The sequence below is a fragment of the Astatotilapia calliptera genome, chromosome 17, assembly GCF_964374335.1.
Source record: "Astatotilapia calliptera chromosome 17, fAstCal68.1, whole genome shotgun sequence".
NCBI lineage: Eukaryota > Metazoa > Chordata > Actinopteri > Cichliformes > Cichlidae > Astatotilapia > Astatotilapia calliptera.
Window position 1 is genome coordinate 34842232 of NC_137438.1, and position 16903 is coordinate 34859134.

Consider the following 16903-nt stretch of genomic DNA (forward strand, 5'->3'; position numbering starts at 1 on the left):
TATCATTTACTATCATTTATTAATTTAAATACATATTTACATGCAAATAACTGTATGATATCCAGTTAAATGTAAGTTTGGGGTGTAATACACGTGTAAGCTTATAGTCAGCAGTTCTTCAGTGCATGGAGTTGATTGAGGAGAGCGTGTTTTTCCTGTTCTAACAAGGATATTTGACAGTTCTTGTTCTTCACCTCCTGTTAAAACATGAAAAATGACAATGTTACACAAAGGGACAAATCATAAGAACGCTGATGCAAAACTTATTCACGTAACTTTATTAAAAGCTCTTAAAGAAGATGTTTCAATATTTAATTAAAATATATTTCTTCTACCTCCTTGAGGGTTGTTTCTTTACCTGAGTCAGTACTGAGTTGTGCCACCGGAGGTCACTGTCTGCCACTGCTTCAAGCAGAGAGGGGTTGCTGCTGGTCATGGCGTTAGGCTCACTCATCACAGAGCCCAGAGAACCGTTCACCCGCTGGATACGAGACCCGAGGAGGCAGGAGCGAGCCTGAGGACAGGCACACAGAACTGTTAGTGGGCTTAGAAACACCCGAATGGATGCCAAGCACAAGTCTCATCTTTATGATTGGTGAGGAATGCTCTCACTAACAGATGAAAATGAAATAGATGCTTAAAATAATGTAATTACAGGAAATGTTTGTCGTTTAGGAATGAGGCTGAAGTCTTGCACAATTTTTCAGATATTGACCACTAAACTTGGACGCTGTGCATGCTAAAATTTATGGTAAGGCCCGATGCAACTTCCATCCTTCAGCCTCGACAATAAGGCAGCCAGTTGTGATTGTGTTACAATGACAAGCCTTTTCAAAGTCAGAAGGAAGTTAAGACTGTAATCATTCATCGTTATTAAACATGACAGCCTCATGTCAGTAAAATCAAAGAGGCCCTTCTCTGTACCTCTGCTCCATCTTCATTTCTGGAGACAAACCCACTTCTGCTTTCGATGCTATCCTGCCAAGCCCTGTTCTCCTCCAGCCGCTGGAGATACCAGAGCCGAGCCTTCTCCAGAATCTCCAGACCAGACCACAGAGCGTCCTTCTCCTTCTCCAGATCCTTCAACCGTTTAATCTGAAACACAAAGAAGCAAAATGAAATGGAAAACTTTGTTTGTGCTGAGTTATATGATAGAACCAGTTTTGGTATGTCCCTGTGTACTAGGCTAACATGTTTGACCTTCAGGTTCATGTATAGAAGCATGTAAACCAGAGGCCCCGAGGCACTGTGTACCAGGCAACACTGAGCAGCAGGTGGCCTTTAGCTCTTTAGTCTATGCCCAGCGGGGTTACAGGCTCTTTAAATAGGCTGAAACAAAGACACACAGTGAGAAACATGACATGTGGCGGTGGGGCTTCATGACTTCAGACCATTAGTCACTGTAATCTCAACGACAGTGAGGCCGAAAACTCTATTCTCTATTTTAGAGTTAATAGTCTAAATTTATTCTGGCTCGGCTGCTGATCGTTAGTAGATTTACTGCTAACAGAAAACTGGTTACACTGATCCTTCAACAGGAAGCTGTGAAGATCGAGCTTGACATGTGGGAATGTGTCACTGGGATGACTGTAGAGTCACGCTACCCCGAATAAAGCAAAGATAGAAATGACTGAACGCAACCTGACTCAACACACGCACTTTATACATACAACGATGCGCATCACCTTTACGTGACAATTCAACTTGTCTGAAAAACACACAGTGAGTGAGTGTGCTGTTCAAATGGAAAACAAATTTAAAAAGCTAGAAGTATTAATGAGACATGCTCTTAATCTGAATATTGCTAACATGACCTCTTAATCCATGGCTGTCAACCTTATGTTATCAGTTTGCCACATATGATTCAGTTATGATAGTTAACCAAAAATGTACATTGTGAAAACATTCAACTCTGAGAGCCTTGAGAAAAAGAGATCAGGTTCAACATTATCTACAAGTTTGTCACATTGAGTCGGCTTACTGTTATCACAAACAAACACTACATTAAAAAAAAAAAGAAAAGAATGGAGAAAGCATATACACCACTGGGCTGGTTAGCTGTTAGTGAGAAAACATGCACATTTGCTCTATAGTTTTCTCTGCTTTCTTGTCTCAAACGTGTTAATGTTTAAAAGAAACAATTAGACTTGCGACTATTTCTATAGGATTGTGCCGTGACCTTAACCCCTAAAATCCACATTTTTCCAGTTAGAAAATGTAAAATTCATGAGAAGTAAAAAACGCGGTGAGCGTGATATTTTATGCTAAACATACTGACATTAGCAGAATATAGTTTCCCTACCACAAGAGAACAACTGCAAAATATCATGGCAATTCCACAGGCAGTATCAAAGATGAAAGTAGTCACCGTGACCTCAGCTGCCATATATGGAAGAAAGGGTGGAGCCCTAATTTATCAAGCTAACTCTAGCTAGCTTGGTCAGAAAGCTGCATTCACAAACTGTTTGGGTGCAGGAATATGTTAATTGAGCCAATTAGTGCTGAGACTAACAAGCCAATTATACAGGCAGATGAGTTATTAAAAAGAGAAAACTACCCACACAGGCGCAAACCCTATTTTGTACCAGGCAGTAAATATGCTTTTTAATCTCTAAACTTCAACCTTTGAATGTATGAGTCTGTGGAGATTAACTTCATTTTGGTGCCAGCCTCAAGTGGCAGCTACAGGAACTGCAGTTTTTTCCACTTTTTCAGCTCTGGAGTTTGCCCCTTGGTAGCTAGCACCTATTAAACTTCTCTCCCATGGATAAAAATATAATGGAAGCACTGTTTAAAATATAGTTTTTGTTCTTCACTTTCTTTTTAATTATCGACTGAATGGTGACTGATATCACTGCACAGATATCAGGCTGATCTTATTTTTGATGCCTGGTGTGATTTTCTGATGGTTGTGGTGTGTTGCAGGGTACACCATCAAGACTATAGCTGTAATAGCTAACTATATACTATTTTAATAGTCAATCAATTGTTTTGTTAATTAGGTCATTTGACATCGGTGGCAGGAGGTTGTTACTTATTATTTGGCTCATAAGCGTAAACCTTTTTTTCTTAAATGTTAATAATGCAATAATAGGATAGTTTAGAAATGCTGTCATAACATATTTTATTCAGCAGAGCAGCTTCAACATTTATCTCAGCACTGTTTGCAGCACGTGCAGCAGAGTAGCATTGCAACTGAACAGAGGGTGGTGCATCATCATTATATGAATCCAAAATGTGTCTTTTCAACTAACAAAGCTGTTCCCCAATGGTGTGTCGAGGCACACTTCTGTGCTGTGTGAGGCAAGTCTAGCTGTGTGCTGGAATTCAATAACAGTCAGAACCTATTACTGCTAGACAAAAAGATATGGATGAATTGTTAATCCACTGTTTCAGTACTTTGGAAGCAGTGTTTACCTGAGGCAAATCATACAAAAAAAAAAAGCTTTTTGCACAGCTGCCAAAAGTTGGATGTTATTACAGCATGACACATGAAAAACCTGACTGACAGTGAGAGTAGAGAGCCCTGAGCCTGAGCCTGTCAAGTAACTTGAGTAATACTCCACCAAGCAATATAAGGAGGCACTTAGAAACCACAAAATCCTCTTTTGCAAAACTTATCCAGCTTTAAAAATGCTGAATTTTTACCATGCCTTTTTTTTGAAAATGTGCAGATATCATGTTAGGCATATTATTAAAATTGCCTTTGTCCTACAGTGCAATCAAAGAATGAACTGAGGATATCTCGTGTGACACTGAATTAGCTTTATGCAGACATGAAGACTTAAAATTGGACGTTTTTACCTCTTTGAATTTGCCTAAAAAGTTAAAAAAGTTTTTTTTGTCTGTGAGACTACACTTGTGTTTGCTGTCTGTTCAAAGATTAATGAAAAGAATTGTTTAACAATCTCAGTTCTAATCAACAGATAAGATTTCTGACATTTCTGTCCCTGCACTTTAGTTGTTTGTGTTTCTTGGCACTCGTTCCTTGTAGCTTGTAGCTTGTACCGGTTGAACTTACTAGTGAAATATGCTGCCATTTAGCCTAGATAAACTTGTCTCTTTATAAGAATACTGTAAAATAATGAGTAAATGAGTCAAAATCAACACAGAAATGATGGATGTTACATTCCAGAGAAGTGGGAAAAGTCAGGTTATTGCAGGTTGGCCAAATGTACCAAACTAGTGACACTTCCCCAGAGACAGAAGAGTCCATCAAAAGCATGTTTAGTATACAACAGTTTGATCATTCATACAACTCCTAAAAAAACAGGGAGACAAAACAGATGATGTATAGACACACAAATACCACCTCTATCCTCACCCATAGGTAGAAGCGAAGTGCGTCCACGCTGCACAGACTGGTCTTAAGCGGGATGATAACCACAGTGTAGGAGCCAGAGCTGGAGGGACGATAGGCCATGGAGAGCTGATCAGTCACTGACAGCTACTGCTACCCCATACAGCTGGGTTGACCACAAACAACAAACCATAGCTTGCCACTGGCTGACTCAGAATAATACCGCGGGGAGAGAATGAGTGTGCATGAGTGTGAGAGAGAGAGAGAGAGAGAAGGCAGGACTGGAAAAAAAAGCAGCACGATACACAGGCGCAGGCAGCATGGTGCCCCCGGGGCGAGGTGATGAAAAATTCCACATGTCACTGACTGGTTGATCGACAACCAGTGACAAAGAGAGGGAGAACCGGGTTGGAGAGGGGGTGAGACTGGCACTGCCGGATCAAATATGAGAGAAAAGACAACAAAAGGTGAAAAAGCACCCAGCAGGAAATATGAAAATGAAGCTGCGGATGGGAGATTTGAGGGGAGGATACAGGTGTGGTTACACACTTATCAGCTCCTGATGTGTTTCCATCAGTGTCATAACAGCAGGGGGGGGGGGAGCTTGTTTATCCCAAATTTACAGCAGAAGGCCAGAAGAGGAAAACAAGGCTGTGTTTCACAAACACTGGATTTTCCAACAAGATACGAAGAAGTTGTCCCTCAGCTCAAGGAAAATCATGCTAATCTGCAGCTAGGTCCAAAGGAAGGGCACGAAATCACTTTCTTTTTTTTCTTTTTTTTTTAAAATGACATCAGAAACAGCAGTATGCGACATTACGTGATGGCAGAGCTTCAGTTCATCCTTTGTCATTCTTTTTTTTTTTTTTTTTTAATAAATAGGACAGGGGGAATGAATGAGAGAAAGAGGGGGAGAGAAAGAAAGAAAACCAAAGGGGAGAAGAGACGGTGAGAAGGGGGGGGAAGAGAGAGAAAAAGAAAAAAAAAAAAAGAACTCCTGGGTCACCTGTATGGAGAAAAAAAACAAACAAACAAAAAAAACAAACAGAGGAGACAGCAAACAACAAAGAGTAACATAATAATAGAGAAAACAAAGCACCATCACAATAAACTAGCTAGTCATAGATATCAATATTTACTAAATAATAAACGATATTGTGCAGCACGCAAGATAGACAGCGCACAGTGTGCTTTGAGGCAGCAGCCAAGAAAGCTTTAGTCCGCGTCTGTGAATACCCATGTGTGCATACCTGTGTGGATCAGCATGCTTGCATTCCAAAGGTTTCTCCATGTAATGATCTGCTAGGGAGTGTGGGGGGGCCACAGCCCCGTCCTCCAGGGTGTGAAGCGGGTATGGAGGAGATCAAAACTCCAGACATCCAGAGGCCCCCAGAACACAAGAGACCATGGAAGACCAACAGAGGGGCAGCCGCGCCACTGTTCCAGTAAGAGCTGAGGAGAGTCCCAGATGAGGGCTCGCCCAGCAGCCGCGGAGCAGAAGTCAGGGGGAGTTGCAGTGACGCGCCCGTGAGCTCCGCCGGCCCCCAGCTGTGCCTGAGTGACCGAGCCCCAGGCCGAGAGGCCGGGGGCACCCCACCTCCAAAGGGGCCCGAGCGAGCCCCAGGCCCCAGGCCCCGACAAGCGGCCGCCAAGGAGTGAGCCGGTGTGTACCCGGACGCCCACCCCCAGACACAAAGAACCACCAACACACCGAAATCACTTTCTTGTTAGTTTCAGGTGAGCTTTCTGTCCCAACATGTTGCCTGGAATGTGACATAACCTGAGGATGAGAGATCAAGCACAGAGGTGTGGAGCACTGAATGGAGCTGCTAAACAAACTTGACTATGGCGAGTATAGTTTGGAGTTTGAGAGCAAGTACAGGAGATAGAGACTTCAGTAGGCTCAGTTTATTGACACTAACAGCATTACTATCAGCGCTCAGCTGTTCAGTTAGTCGATGGCAACACAGAAAATCAGCAACACATGTTATTCATTAGGGCCTCAGGCTAAAGTGGCTGTTATGGATCCAACAGCAGCCCTGTTGGAGAGATTTTAGTGCAACTTGTGAGGGAAAAATATATATAGAAAATAAAATCCCCTACTGTGCCCCCTCAGATTGGTTCTACAATTAACCTCTACAACAATGTGTTAAATATATGTTATACTAGCGTTTTGCATCAAGCACAAAACTACCATCAATGAACGGACAAAACCAAACTTTGGAGGTACCCCTCCTGTTTTGTGTGAGGGCGTTTTGTGTTCAAAAGAGAGGTCATTCATTAGCTTGTGCAGCTAAGCTATGGACAAAAGTGCTCCCTTTTAAAGTGGACACGAAACACTACATGCATAAAGGCTAATTTACATCATGGATTCCTGCACGTTATACAGCATCCAGAGGATAGTCTGTGTATTCAAACCCACCTCTGGCGCTGGTGCCCTACCCTCAATTTTAAATGCATATAGACACTGAGGGTTTTCGGGAGGAGCCGTGCTGCTCTCTGGCAGGAAGCACCATGCCCTCCTGTGTTTTAAATGCACTTCTTCACTCACCCCCGTTCTGTTAACCATCAGGGCTGGGCAGCTGGGAGGAAGTGCTGGCCGTCGGATTGGGGTCTGGGATGCGGGGCCTCCCTGCTACTGCAGATAAGGAGGCGATCTGCTTTCCTCCACCCCAGAGAGAAGGGTTACATCTCCTGGGTCTGGGTACGGTTTGCCCCTCTGGGGGCAGGGGTACACGGACCTGGGATATAGAGTATGTTTGGGGAGTGTGAAGGTGTGTACAGTGTCTATTTATGTTTGTCTCTACGTCGGGTGAGTGCTGAGTATTTGTTCGTGTATATGGGGGTGGGAATGCACGTTTGTGTCTGCGTGCACCTGTTCACCTCCCCTCTCCACACTCTCTGCCAGTGGCTGATGCTCTGAGAGGTCGGTGTGTTGGTGTTTCTTGGTGTTTCTTGGTGTCTGGGGCTGGGCGCTCATGTATGTACTGGCTCACTCCTGATGGCTTCTGGGCCTGAGGCCTGAGAGGGGTCACTGCAACCCTCTGCTCCGTGGCTGCTGGGTGACCTCTCGTTTGGGGCTCTCCTCAGCTCTTCCCAGGAGGGTGGCAGACAACAATTCTGATGGCTAAAGATCCAAACCTCTGTAACAACAGCATGATCCGAACATTTTAGATGGCATAGGCAGCCGTCCTAAATTTTTAACTTCACGAAACCATGACTACAGATGTGTCAGGGTGGCCGAGCGGTCTAAGGCGCTGCGTTCAGGTCGCAGTCTCACCTGGAGGCGTGGGTTCAAATCCCACCTCTGACAGCAAGTAGCTTGTCTGACACTGTTCAAGTAAAGATGCTGGTGTTGTGTCAGGTCTAATTCCGCGTTGGTGAGTTTTGTAATAATTGACTTGTAATAGCTGACATGTACAACAAAGCAAGTCATTAATTTCATGTCACTAATATATTTACTGAAGATATATAACTGTCATGTACACTGTGCTAACTATTTATTAAAGGCACTATCACATACTGGTAGAATCACTTTCTTTTACACAAATCTGCAAATTTGAAATCACTGGAGCAACTTTATTGTCATTCGAGCATTATTGGTAAAATCAGGGCTGACCTTCTTTTTTTATTTACATGATCTTTATACCATTAAAATGCAAGTTAACCACTAAAGCTAATATGATTCATTTTGTTTTCCCAGTAAACAGCACAATCCAATGATTTCCAGCTAATTTTCTAATGGCATTATTTTGGCACTCCCATGGTGTAATGGTTAATGCTTTGGACTTTGAATTCACTTCAAAACACATTGAGATCTGCTTTTATGAGACCAAAGTTCTAAGCACCAACCATAATATCATATCTGTAACCTCTGTAACAGCTGCATGTATTGAGGGCTTAAGATGAAACAGGAAGCTCTGTGGAATTATCTATATCACCAAAAAGCGCTGTGGAAGATATAGATGGTTGAGCAGGTTAAGGCGTAGATTCGACTGCCACTACTGCATTCAGGTGTTTTCAATGCGGGAAACTGACTTGTTCAGATGAACAGGGTACAACTATTCTTAGTGTTACTCTGACAAAATGCATTTGAGATCTAAATTTCTCATAAGACAGGTCTCTTAGTTGGGCACTGTTCAACCCTGCATAGTGACTAGCAGAGGTGTGGACTCGAGTCACATGACTTGGACTCGAGTCAGACTCGAGTCATTAATTTTATGACTTTAGACTTGACTTGAAAAAATGTTCTAAGACTTGTGACTTGACTTGGACTTTTACACCAATGACTTGGGACTTGAATTGGACTTGAACCGGTTTACTTGAAAAGACTTGATATTTTACCCCAAATATAAAATTTAACATGCATATTATATAGAGATTGAAAATGTGACGTCATTCACGGGTAGAACCGCAAAGGATTCTGGGAACTCGTGGCAAGCGGTACTAGCGCACGCAGGCTTTCAATTGAAATCAGTTATACAGCGATAAAAAGAAACACAAAAATGTCAAGAAGCCGTTGTATTATTAACTGCAATAGCCGGTCGCATGACAGCCACTGGAAGCCGACGGGTAAAGAGATTGGTTGTTATCGGATTACGTCGTTGAAGAGAAATTGTTCAAGCCATGTTTCCGAAGTAACAAAGACGCGACGGATGGCCTGGATTGCAGCCATTCAAAGATCAAATATAACGTCCCAGAACACTCCAGCTCACAGGTTAGTCTGCTCCAAGCATTTACACGAAGGTCAGTGTTTTTTAGTAGTTAATACGTCATTTTCATAACATAATTGGTGATATAGGTTACAAGCAAGTCTGGCGCTGAACAGAAATTGTCGCGCTATGCTCCTTTATTTATTGTGCATAAATAGTGAATTGTCCTGACACAATATTGCGTTTCGCTTCTGTTATTATGGTACATTGACAAAAACATATACTTTTATTCACAGGATAAAACAGGTTTTTTGTATCACTAATTGTCCAGTACGATTACAGCATACAGTATTATTGTCACTGCTACATTTCTGTGATGGGTACCAGAAATTATTTCCACTACTAATTAATTACCGTTGAGCTCAAAGGTCCTATTAATAAACGGTTAAGGAATGTGTATTTATGACGACAATTTGTGAGACTGGTAAACTTATGATACGTACGATGGTCTTTACTTTCTACACGGTGCATTTCAAGGTCCTGCACCCATCCGTCGGTAAACTGTACCTGGGCTTGTTGCAGTGACCTGAAGTTACTAAACTTCATGATCGTATGCGCTCACTCCAAGAACCGTATGATTATAAATATGCATATAAATATGCTACAATGAGATAGCTGACTTCATCTAACTAGCAAATGTTGTCCAGGCTACGTTGGTGATACAGTTTTTTTTAATGTGTATGATATTTTTGTCATGCGATTTTAAAGCTGGTCCTACAACCGCATCCAAGAATAACATGCAGCTTATCTCAGAACTGTCGGTGAAAATTATTCTTGGAGCTAGGTTTAATTGAGCTGCATTTTAAAGAGGTGCAATTTCACAATTTGTGTATATTTTCTAAGTTCACTATTTTGTCATGTGTTGAGAAAAACACAGATTTTAAAATTACATGGTCTAATATTTACATTTAGCATAACTGCAACATTATTTTTTCGTTTTTTTTTTTTTTAAAGACTCGAAAGGACTTGAAATTCAAAATTTCAGACTTGTGACTTGACTCGGACTTTTACACCAGTGACTTGAGACTCGACTCTGACTTGCCTGACATTACTTGAGACTTGACTTGAGACTTGAGGATAAAGACTTGAGACTTACTTGAGACTTGCAAAACAATGACTTGGTCCCACCTCTGGTGACTAGTTTTGTAATGATGAACAGCATCTTCATCTTTCATTTGCTACATGCGAGAAACTTGCTGTCAGAAGTGGGATTTGAACCCCCGCCTCCATAGGAGACTGCGACCTGAACGCAGCGCCTTAAACCGCTCTGCCATCATGACACAATAGCCCATGAGATTTGGCAAAATGATAAATACCTGTGCTGGTTCATCTTACTCTGGAAGACCTGACAAAGTCACACCTTTCACAAAGTCACACAATTCAGACAGACATTTGTAAAAAACTGAGAAAAACCTCAGAAGTTAGCCTCCGGTTTACAGTTTTCTTCAGTCTTTGTGGTCTGCCTCATGAATGTAAAATTGCTTGTGTAGCCAAACAGAATTCCTGCAGTTTGATTTCCATCAGTGTCCTGAGTTTGTCATTGTTTATGTGATTATTACAAATCCATGAATGTTTTATTGTTTATCTGACAGTGCATAAACAAAATGATCACACACACACACGTCCTTCTGCTAATTAAGAAAATCTCATATCAGTAGTTATTTGCTTTGCCATTACTTCCATTATTGATGGACACTACTCTAATGTGATGACGTTAAAAGCTCTGTGAGTGAGGCTGCTTCTTGCCAGGTGTGGTGGTGTGTGCCTGTAATACAAGCTACCAGGAGACTGAGGCTAGAGGATAGTTTGAGCTCAGGACCTCTGAGCTGCAGCAGTATATCAGGCATCCTCGCTCAGCATCGATATGGTGCACCTGTGGGCCCTGGTACCACCAGGTCATCTAAGGAGGCCTGCACCGGCAGACAGAGCAGGTGAAAGTAGGATCAAGCTCATGAATAGATGCTGAAGATCAGCCTGAGCAATGCAGAAGAAGCAAGTCTTTATGCACTACTGATTCACACAATGTTTTGTGCTCTCAGTGCATGAAGCATTAAAAACCCACAATTATTCCCAGTGCTATCCATTTAGGATCTGCGTTTCCCATCAGCTTTCTTACAACTTATGTGTGAGAAATAAATCCATGTTTACATGTTTGCAAATTTCTTAAATACTGAATGAAATATATTTTGAAATGCTTCGTCACAGGAGCAGGATTTGAACCCACGCCTCCAAGGGAGAAGGCAACCAGAACACAGAGCTTTTGCTCAGCTACTGAACACTGATTACAAAGATGCTTGAGCACGCTTTTATCTGTCAATATATCATAATATACAATTGAATGATCTCGAATGCATAACCCTAAACTGAATGGAATCTGACTTATGTATTTAAACTTGAGGTCAAATAGCCTTAGAAACAAATAGCAACTCAAACATGCACACACATGCATTCCTGATGAACTATTTCCTGCAAGACCTAAATGCAACGCCTTAGACCGTTCAGTCATCTTGACTCCAGGTGGTGTGCAATTAGTTATGATGGTAAGCCAAGACAAAAATACTATCCACTTATTCCACCTCCTCACTGAAGGCACACCTGAATAAGCACAACACATAGCCGCTGGTAATACAAAAATGCACTGAAAAGAGGAAAAGAAACAACCTTTGTGGTAGTTACGGGTTCAGGGTCTGCCATCACCATCTTTCTTATGAAGCTGCCAACAAGGCTGGGATGCAGGAGCTGGTGTGTCTTCAATGAAGCTGTCCCCACCCAGCAGTGCAGCTTCCAGTAAATTTGTATCATTGTAGTCTGCAACTATAACACACACAAATACACACGGGGCAGAAATATTGATGAATATAAACAAGTATAAAATGTAATATAAAAGAATAGATCACAACACAGAGAGGTGTAAGAAAATTTGCATTTACTTCTGAAGAGGACTCTGGACTCTGTATAAGGTGGCTGGAAGAAGACCTGCACAGTACAAAAATTATAAAATACTGGCGTGTGCTAGTTCTACTTCTCAGCCTCCGAGCAGACACACCTGTGGTATCAGTTTAAAAATCCTATGTTGCCTCATTTTGAAGTTATTGTATTTACAGGATTTTCAGAAAACTTGACTTCTGACGTTGAGATCACTGAGATTTGAAATTTTTAGTAGATATACTTATGATATTAATTTGAAGCTCCTACGTCACCGTGTTGTTGCGTTATCGAGAAACTTAGATGTCAATACCGATCGCCCGACCGCCCACCAGGGTGATGACGATACCCTGTCAGCCTTTAAAATTTGAGGGGTAAAAACAAACAAGCAACACAATTTAAGTCATTAAACTCATTAAAGATGTATGCTACACACCCTGAAACCCCCCCCACACTATCATGACATTCATGTCCGTGATGACTGCATTTGAATTTCTGACCACAAGTGTATGTCTTTGTGCAGTTTTGTTTCTTTCTTTTTGAAATACTTTGGTGAAAAGGACTGTTTGCTATTACGCTGCTGTATAACCTAAACAAACTTGCTGTGGGTGAGGTGTAACAGGGATAACCCCTGAGAGTGATACCATAGTAATATTTTAGCTGGAGTTCTGATGCTAATCAAACAATATCAAATTATTATTAGGATTCTAAGGTCTCACAATCTCTGATAATCGAGGACCAATATTTATAAAAAAAGAAGCTCAGAAAAAACAAAACACAACAAACCATAAAACCTCTTTTAAGCTGTTACTGTAGGCTGCTGGGAGACTGGCTATCACATTCAGTACATACTGTGTTTTGATTATTCAGTGGGTGCGGTTAAGCCTCTTTTGGCACTGTCCTGACAGGGAGGTCCATCAACATGTGTTGATGGACCTCCCTGTCGGTACAGTGCCCACCCATTGGTCCCACCCACTACATTATCACAGCGCTGTACAGTAAAGAGTATCACAGAGTATCATGACCTGGGTCATAATAGATAACACATTGATCTGAGCCATGCCAGCTTAAATGCACTTAAGTTAGGAGTTTGGGTCAAATGCAAAGAAATGCACTGGTATTTAATTTTTGCAATACAGTAGAATAGCAGGACTTGTTCATCTTGTCATGGTCAGGTCACTCACCTGAGACTTCATACCCCTTCAATTGCTCATTAGTGCAATCACATGACAGCAACTCAATTTATTACATGACTTGAACAAACAGAATGGGGATGAAAGGTCACTTAAGTGAGTATTTCAGAAAACTGAAAATACGTTTTTGGTGTCAGAGGTCACAGGAAAACTGCCTGACTGCTTCAAACTGACAGGAAAAAAGTAACTCAAATAAGCATTCCTAACAACAGGTTATGCAGAAGAGCATCTCTGCATCTGTGTGTAGTTTTCTGTGGGCTGCAGCAATAGAAGAGCATACTCCTGTCAGGGTAAAAACAGAAAACTGGGACAAAATTGGACAACAGAAAATTAGAAAAATGCTTTCTAATATTCTCCATTCCGTTTCCCTTTTTCCCCACAGCCTACTTGAAGTGTGATATAGGTTATGAACAGTAGAGGGAGCTATAAGTCCAAACTGCCTGCTGAAGAATACAAACTGTTAAAAGCTGACATTTTGTATTATATTCTCATAAGTCTGTGCCGCAGTAACTTCAACAAAACACCAGATGGAGCAACACAATTAAGTGCCAACTGAGAGACTTCCTCAAAAGTATGTCAGCTATTTTCAACCTTTCCTCACCCCCATTTTTTTTAATGGGGATGTTTTCTTTCATGAGGAACAACATGTTCAAAGTATAGCTATGAAAAACCGACTGAACCACTTTTCTTCTCCCAAACGATGCAAATTTAGACAGAAAAGAGGACCAGATAAGGACCCAGAAAAGCAATTTCAAAATATTTATATATAAATATTACATTTATTTATATTCCTTTATATAGAAAAGTTACATTACAGAGGGAGGATTGTGTGTTCCATCATAAGACCTGTGAGTCTTGCCAAAATGAAGCCTAAAGCTTCATGAGCTCATAATATCCTGAGCAATAGATGGCCTGTTTTTTTGTACACAGCATATATGGTCATAAGTAAGACAACATACGATCACAAAGGTTTCCACCGTGGGCTCCCCTGAGGAGTGAATTCACCACATTTATTACATAAACGGTGCAAATTTATTCACACAAGCTGCAACTTTTCTGCCGCTCCTGTTTCCCCCCAGTCATGGTATAATACTTCGCAATATGTGCATACATGTTTGTAGGTTATTCATATTTAGTCTGAAGTTTCTAGCGCACACACAGACAATTTTATACACAAACACACAAACACAACAGTAACTCACTTCCTCTTAAAGTGAATCTTTTTAGTCACTACTACTACTTTGTGGCTGAGAGTGGGCCCCTGGTTGCTTCCTGTCTTGCTCTCTCACATACACACTTTCTCGCACACATATTTGCTCCCTCGCTGTCACTCCTGTGTTTCATGAATACTTATAGAACTGTTTGCAACAAAAAAAGAAGAAGAAGAAGCAGCTAACACGGACAGGCCACGGCCCCTCTATATAGCGATGTGAAACAGTCATGAAGAGTCACTGTCAAGCGGAATGGACACATTATTCCTCGCCACAGAAGCTGGACGCTCCCTTCGCCTCTACAGTCCAATATCCAGTGCGGGCCATTCTGGGCTCACTGTTCCAGATCATAGTTTTGTGGAATCTTAAACATATTTTCCCCCTAACCCCCTTCAACACACACACACACACACACTTAAAACCAGTGATGAAAAAAATGACATGTCTTTGCAGTCTCTCAAGGGAGCTCATTACAGACTGGCTCCTCCTTGTCCTAAGAACCAAATATAAGCAATGGATAGGAATGGAACAAACAAGCGGTTTGAGAGGAAACTCAATCCTGAATATGATGTGTTCGTGCCAAAAATAATATTGCGTGATGAGTTGCAGGAAGTGTGCTTATACATGTACAATATATTGGCTGTAATCTGACCTATTAAGGCCTCATGGATGTAGTTTAGGGATAGCGCACCTACAGCCAGCACTTTTTCTCAGACATTGAGCTTCTTTTTTTTTATCAGAAACTAGATAGTGTCATTACCTTTACTCTTGGAACTAGGTGAGTTTATCCAACATTGCTCAGGCCCACGAAACTTTAAATGAAAGTCAAGAATTAAAGCTGTCAAAGATACCAAATGTGTCAAACTACACTTTTTTTTAACAGCACATCTCAAATGTTGTTGCCCAATCGATGTACTTTACACCATAAGCCACATTCCCCCTGATTCTCACACACACACATACACACACTGTAGTTGGCGCCTGAATTGTGCACATACAGTACTTTCTTTATCATAAACACACATTGAGGGTTGTTTATTTCAAGGAGGGTGTTTGAGGCCTTACGGACTTTTCTGTGTCAGAACTTTATGTAGAAAAAGATGCTTTATGGATGTTTAGATCATCACACTGTTTGTTCAGTTTGTTTGCAATATTATCTGCAGTTTGTGCAGTATAATGTAGCAGAGCAGCAAATGGAGAAGTTATTAATGGGTTTGTATAATACTTTGCCAGAAAGGTAAAAAATAGCACCATCATTTCCCCTTTACAATATTACTCTAAGTATGTATTTACATGTAGACTTACAGGTAAACCTGTGAAAATGCTCACAGTGTATGTCGTCGACCAAATTTCAACGCAGGAACTTAATGCATTTAATGGTTAAGACGGCCAGCTGAAGTTCAAGGAAGTGCAATTAAAGTGACTTTGAATGTAAAATGCTTGTTGGTGCCAGACAATCTGGTCTGATTATTTCAGAAACTGCTGATCTGCTAGGATTTTTCCATACAACTATTTCTCGGGTTTATAAGAGATCTAAAAAGCAACACAAAATATCAAAATATTCAATAACTGCCTGTTTTGTGTGTTAAAATGCCTTGTTAGTGCCAGTGGTCAGCAGATAATAGTTAGACTGGTTCAAGGGACTAGGATAGAGAGATTAACTCGAACATGTGTGCTGTCAGGAAAAACTCAAAGCAAGCTACAGCAGCAGAAGACAAGAGAAACTGAGACTACAACTTTCTTAACCTCACCAGTTGGACAACAGAAGATGGTAAACCCAGCATCTGTTGCAGCACAAATGGAGACGTCAACCTAAATGTGAAAGCATGGATCTGTCCTGCACTGTAGCAAAGAACCTTTGCTACAAAGAATTAAGGTTCTGAAACCAAAAGGAGGTTCCAACCCAGGACTAGTGGTGATTAAGAGATTTATTACACCATAAAAACAAGAAAACACAAGTACTTCAGAAAGCTCTTTAAAAACTTGTTTAAAACTACAAACTGAAAAACTGGACTTTTTTCAGAAATTAATCGGGCATAACATTAAACCTAAACCACATTTGTCTGTTCAGGGAAGTAACAGATTTGGATTCTTATTAAAAAATAAAAATATGCTTTTTTATATTTGTTTTTATTATTTTAGCATTAAAATATTATTTCAAGTCAAACATTTGTGTGACAAACAGTGAGGCGAAGGATTTCAGTGATTGACATACGACCTGGTAGTAAACACATTTGAGGGTACCCAACACAACTTTTGCAAGAAGCCATCCGTCAGCTTCAAAGTCACGAACGATGAGCAAAGTGCTTGCAGTATAGATGCAGCTTTGGACTACAAAACGCCAAGATAAACAGTGTATTACAATATAAAGAGACACAAAGGATGAAAATCATTTTAAAAATCACATTTCCAAGCCTAGAACCACTTTTTAAAATCTCATATTAAGAGATATTGATCAACAAAAGGTGCAACACATCTTATCATTTACTCTATCTAATACAATGTATATGCAGAAAGGTTCATACAGGCTTTAGAGGTTGTTCCTAAGCAACCCAGCTGGCC

General features: G+C 40.9%; 1 protein-coding gene and 1 non-coding gene across 5 annotated transcripts in view; one reads left to right on the plus strand and one right to left on the minus strand.

Annotated features, from left to right (window-relative positions):
- Window positions 1–16903, minus strand: part of LOC113009064 (suppressor APC domain-containing protein 1) — a 26376-nt gene continuing 9473 nt past the window's right edge. The window contains exons 1-5 of one of the 4 annotated variants that reach the window (XM_080291258.1): window positions 5551–5723; window positions 4325–4403; window positions 925–1095; window positions 359–514; window positions 1–197 (exon numbers count right to left, since the gene is read on the minus strand). In XM_080291258.1, coding sequence (XP_080147384.1) covers window positions 108–197; window positions 359–514; window positions 925–1095; window positions 4325–4403; window positions 5551–5591 — 537 coding nt within the window. In that variant the 5' untranslated portion in view covers window positions 5592–5723 and the 3' untranslated portion in view covers window positions 1–107. Of the gene's footprint in view, window positions 198–358; window positions 515–924; window positions 1096–2302; window positions 2468–4324; window positions 4596–5550; window positions 5724–11673; window positions 11827–16903 lie in introns of those variants that run through there. The other 3 variants (XM_026147130.2, XM_026147131.2, XM_026147132.2) reach the window with 3 other exon arrangements.
- trnal-cag (transfer RNA leucine (anticodon CAG)) lies at window positions 7531–7613 on the plus strand. The gene has a single exon. It is a non-coding gene; the product is annotated as a tRNA-Leu (tRNA).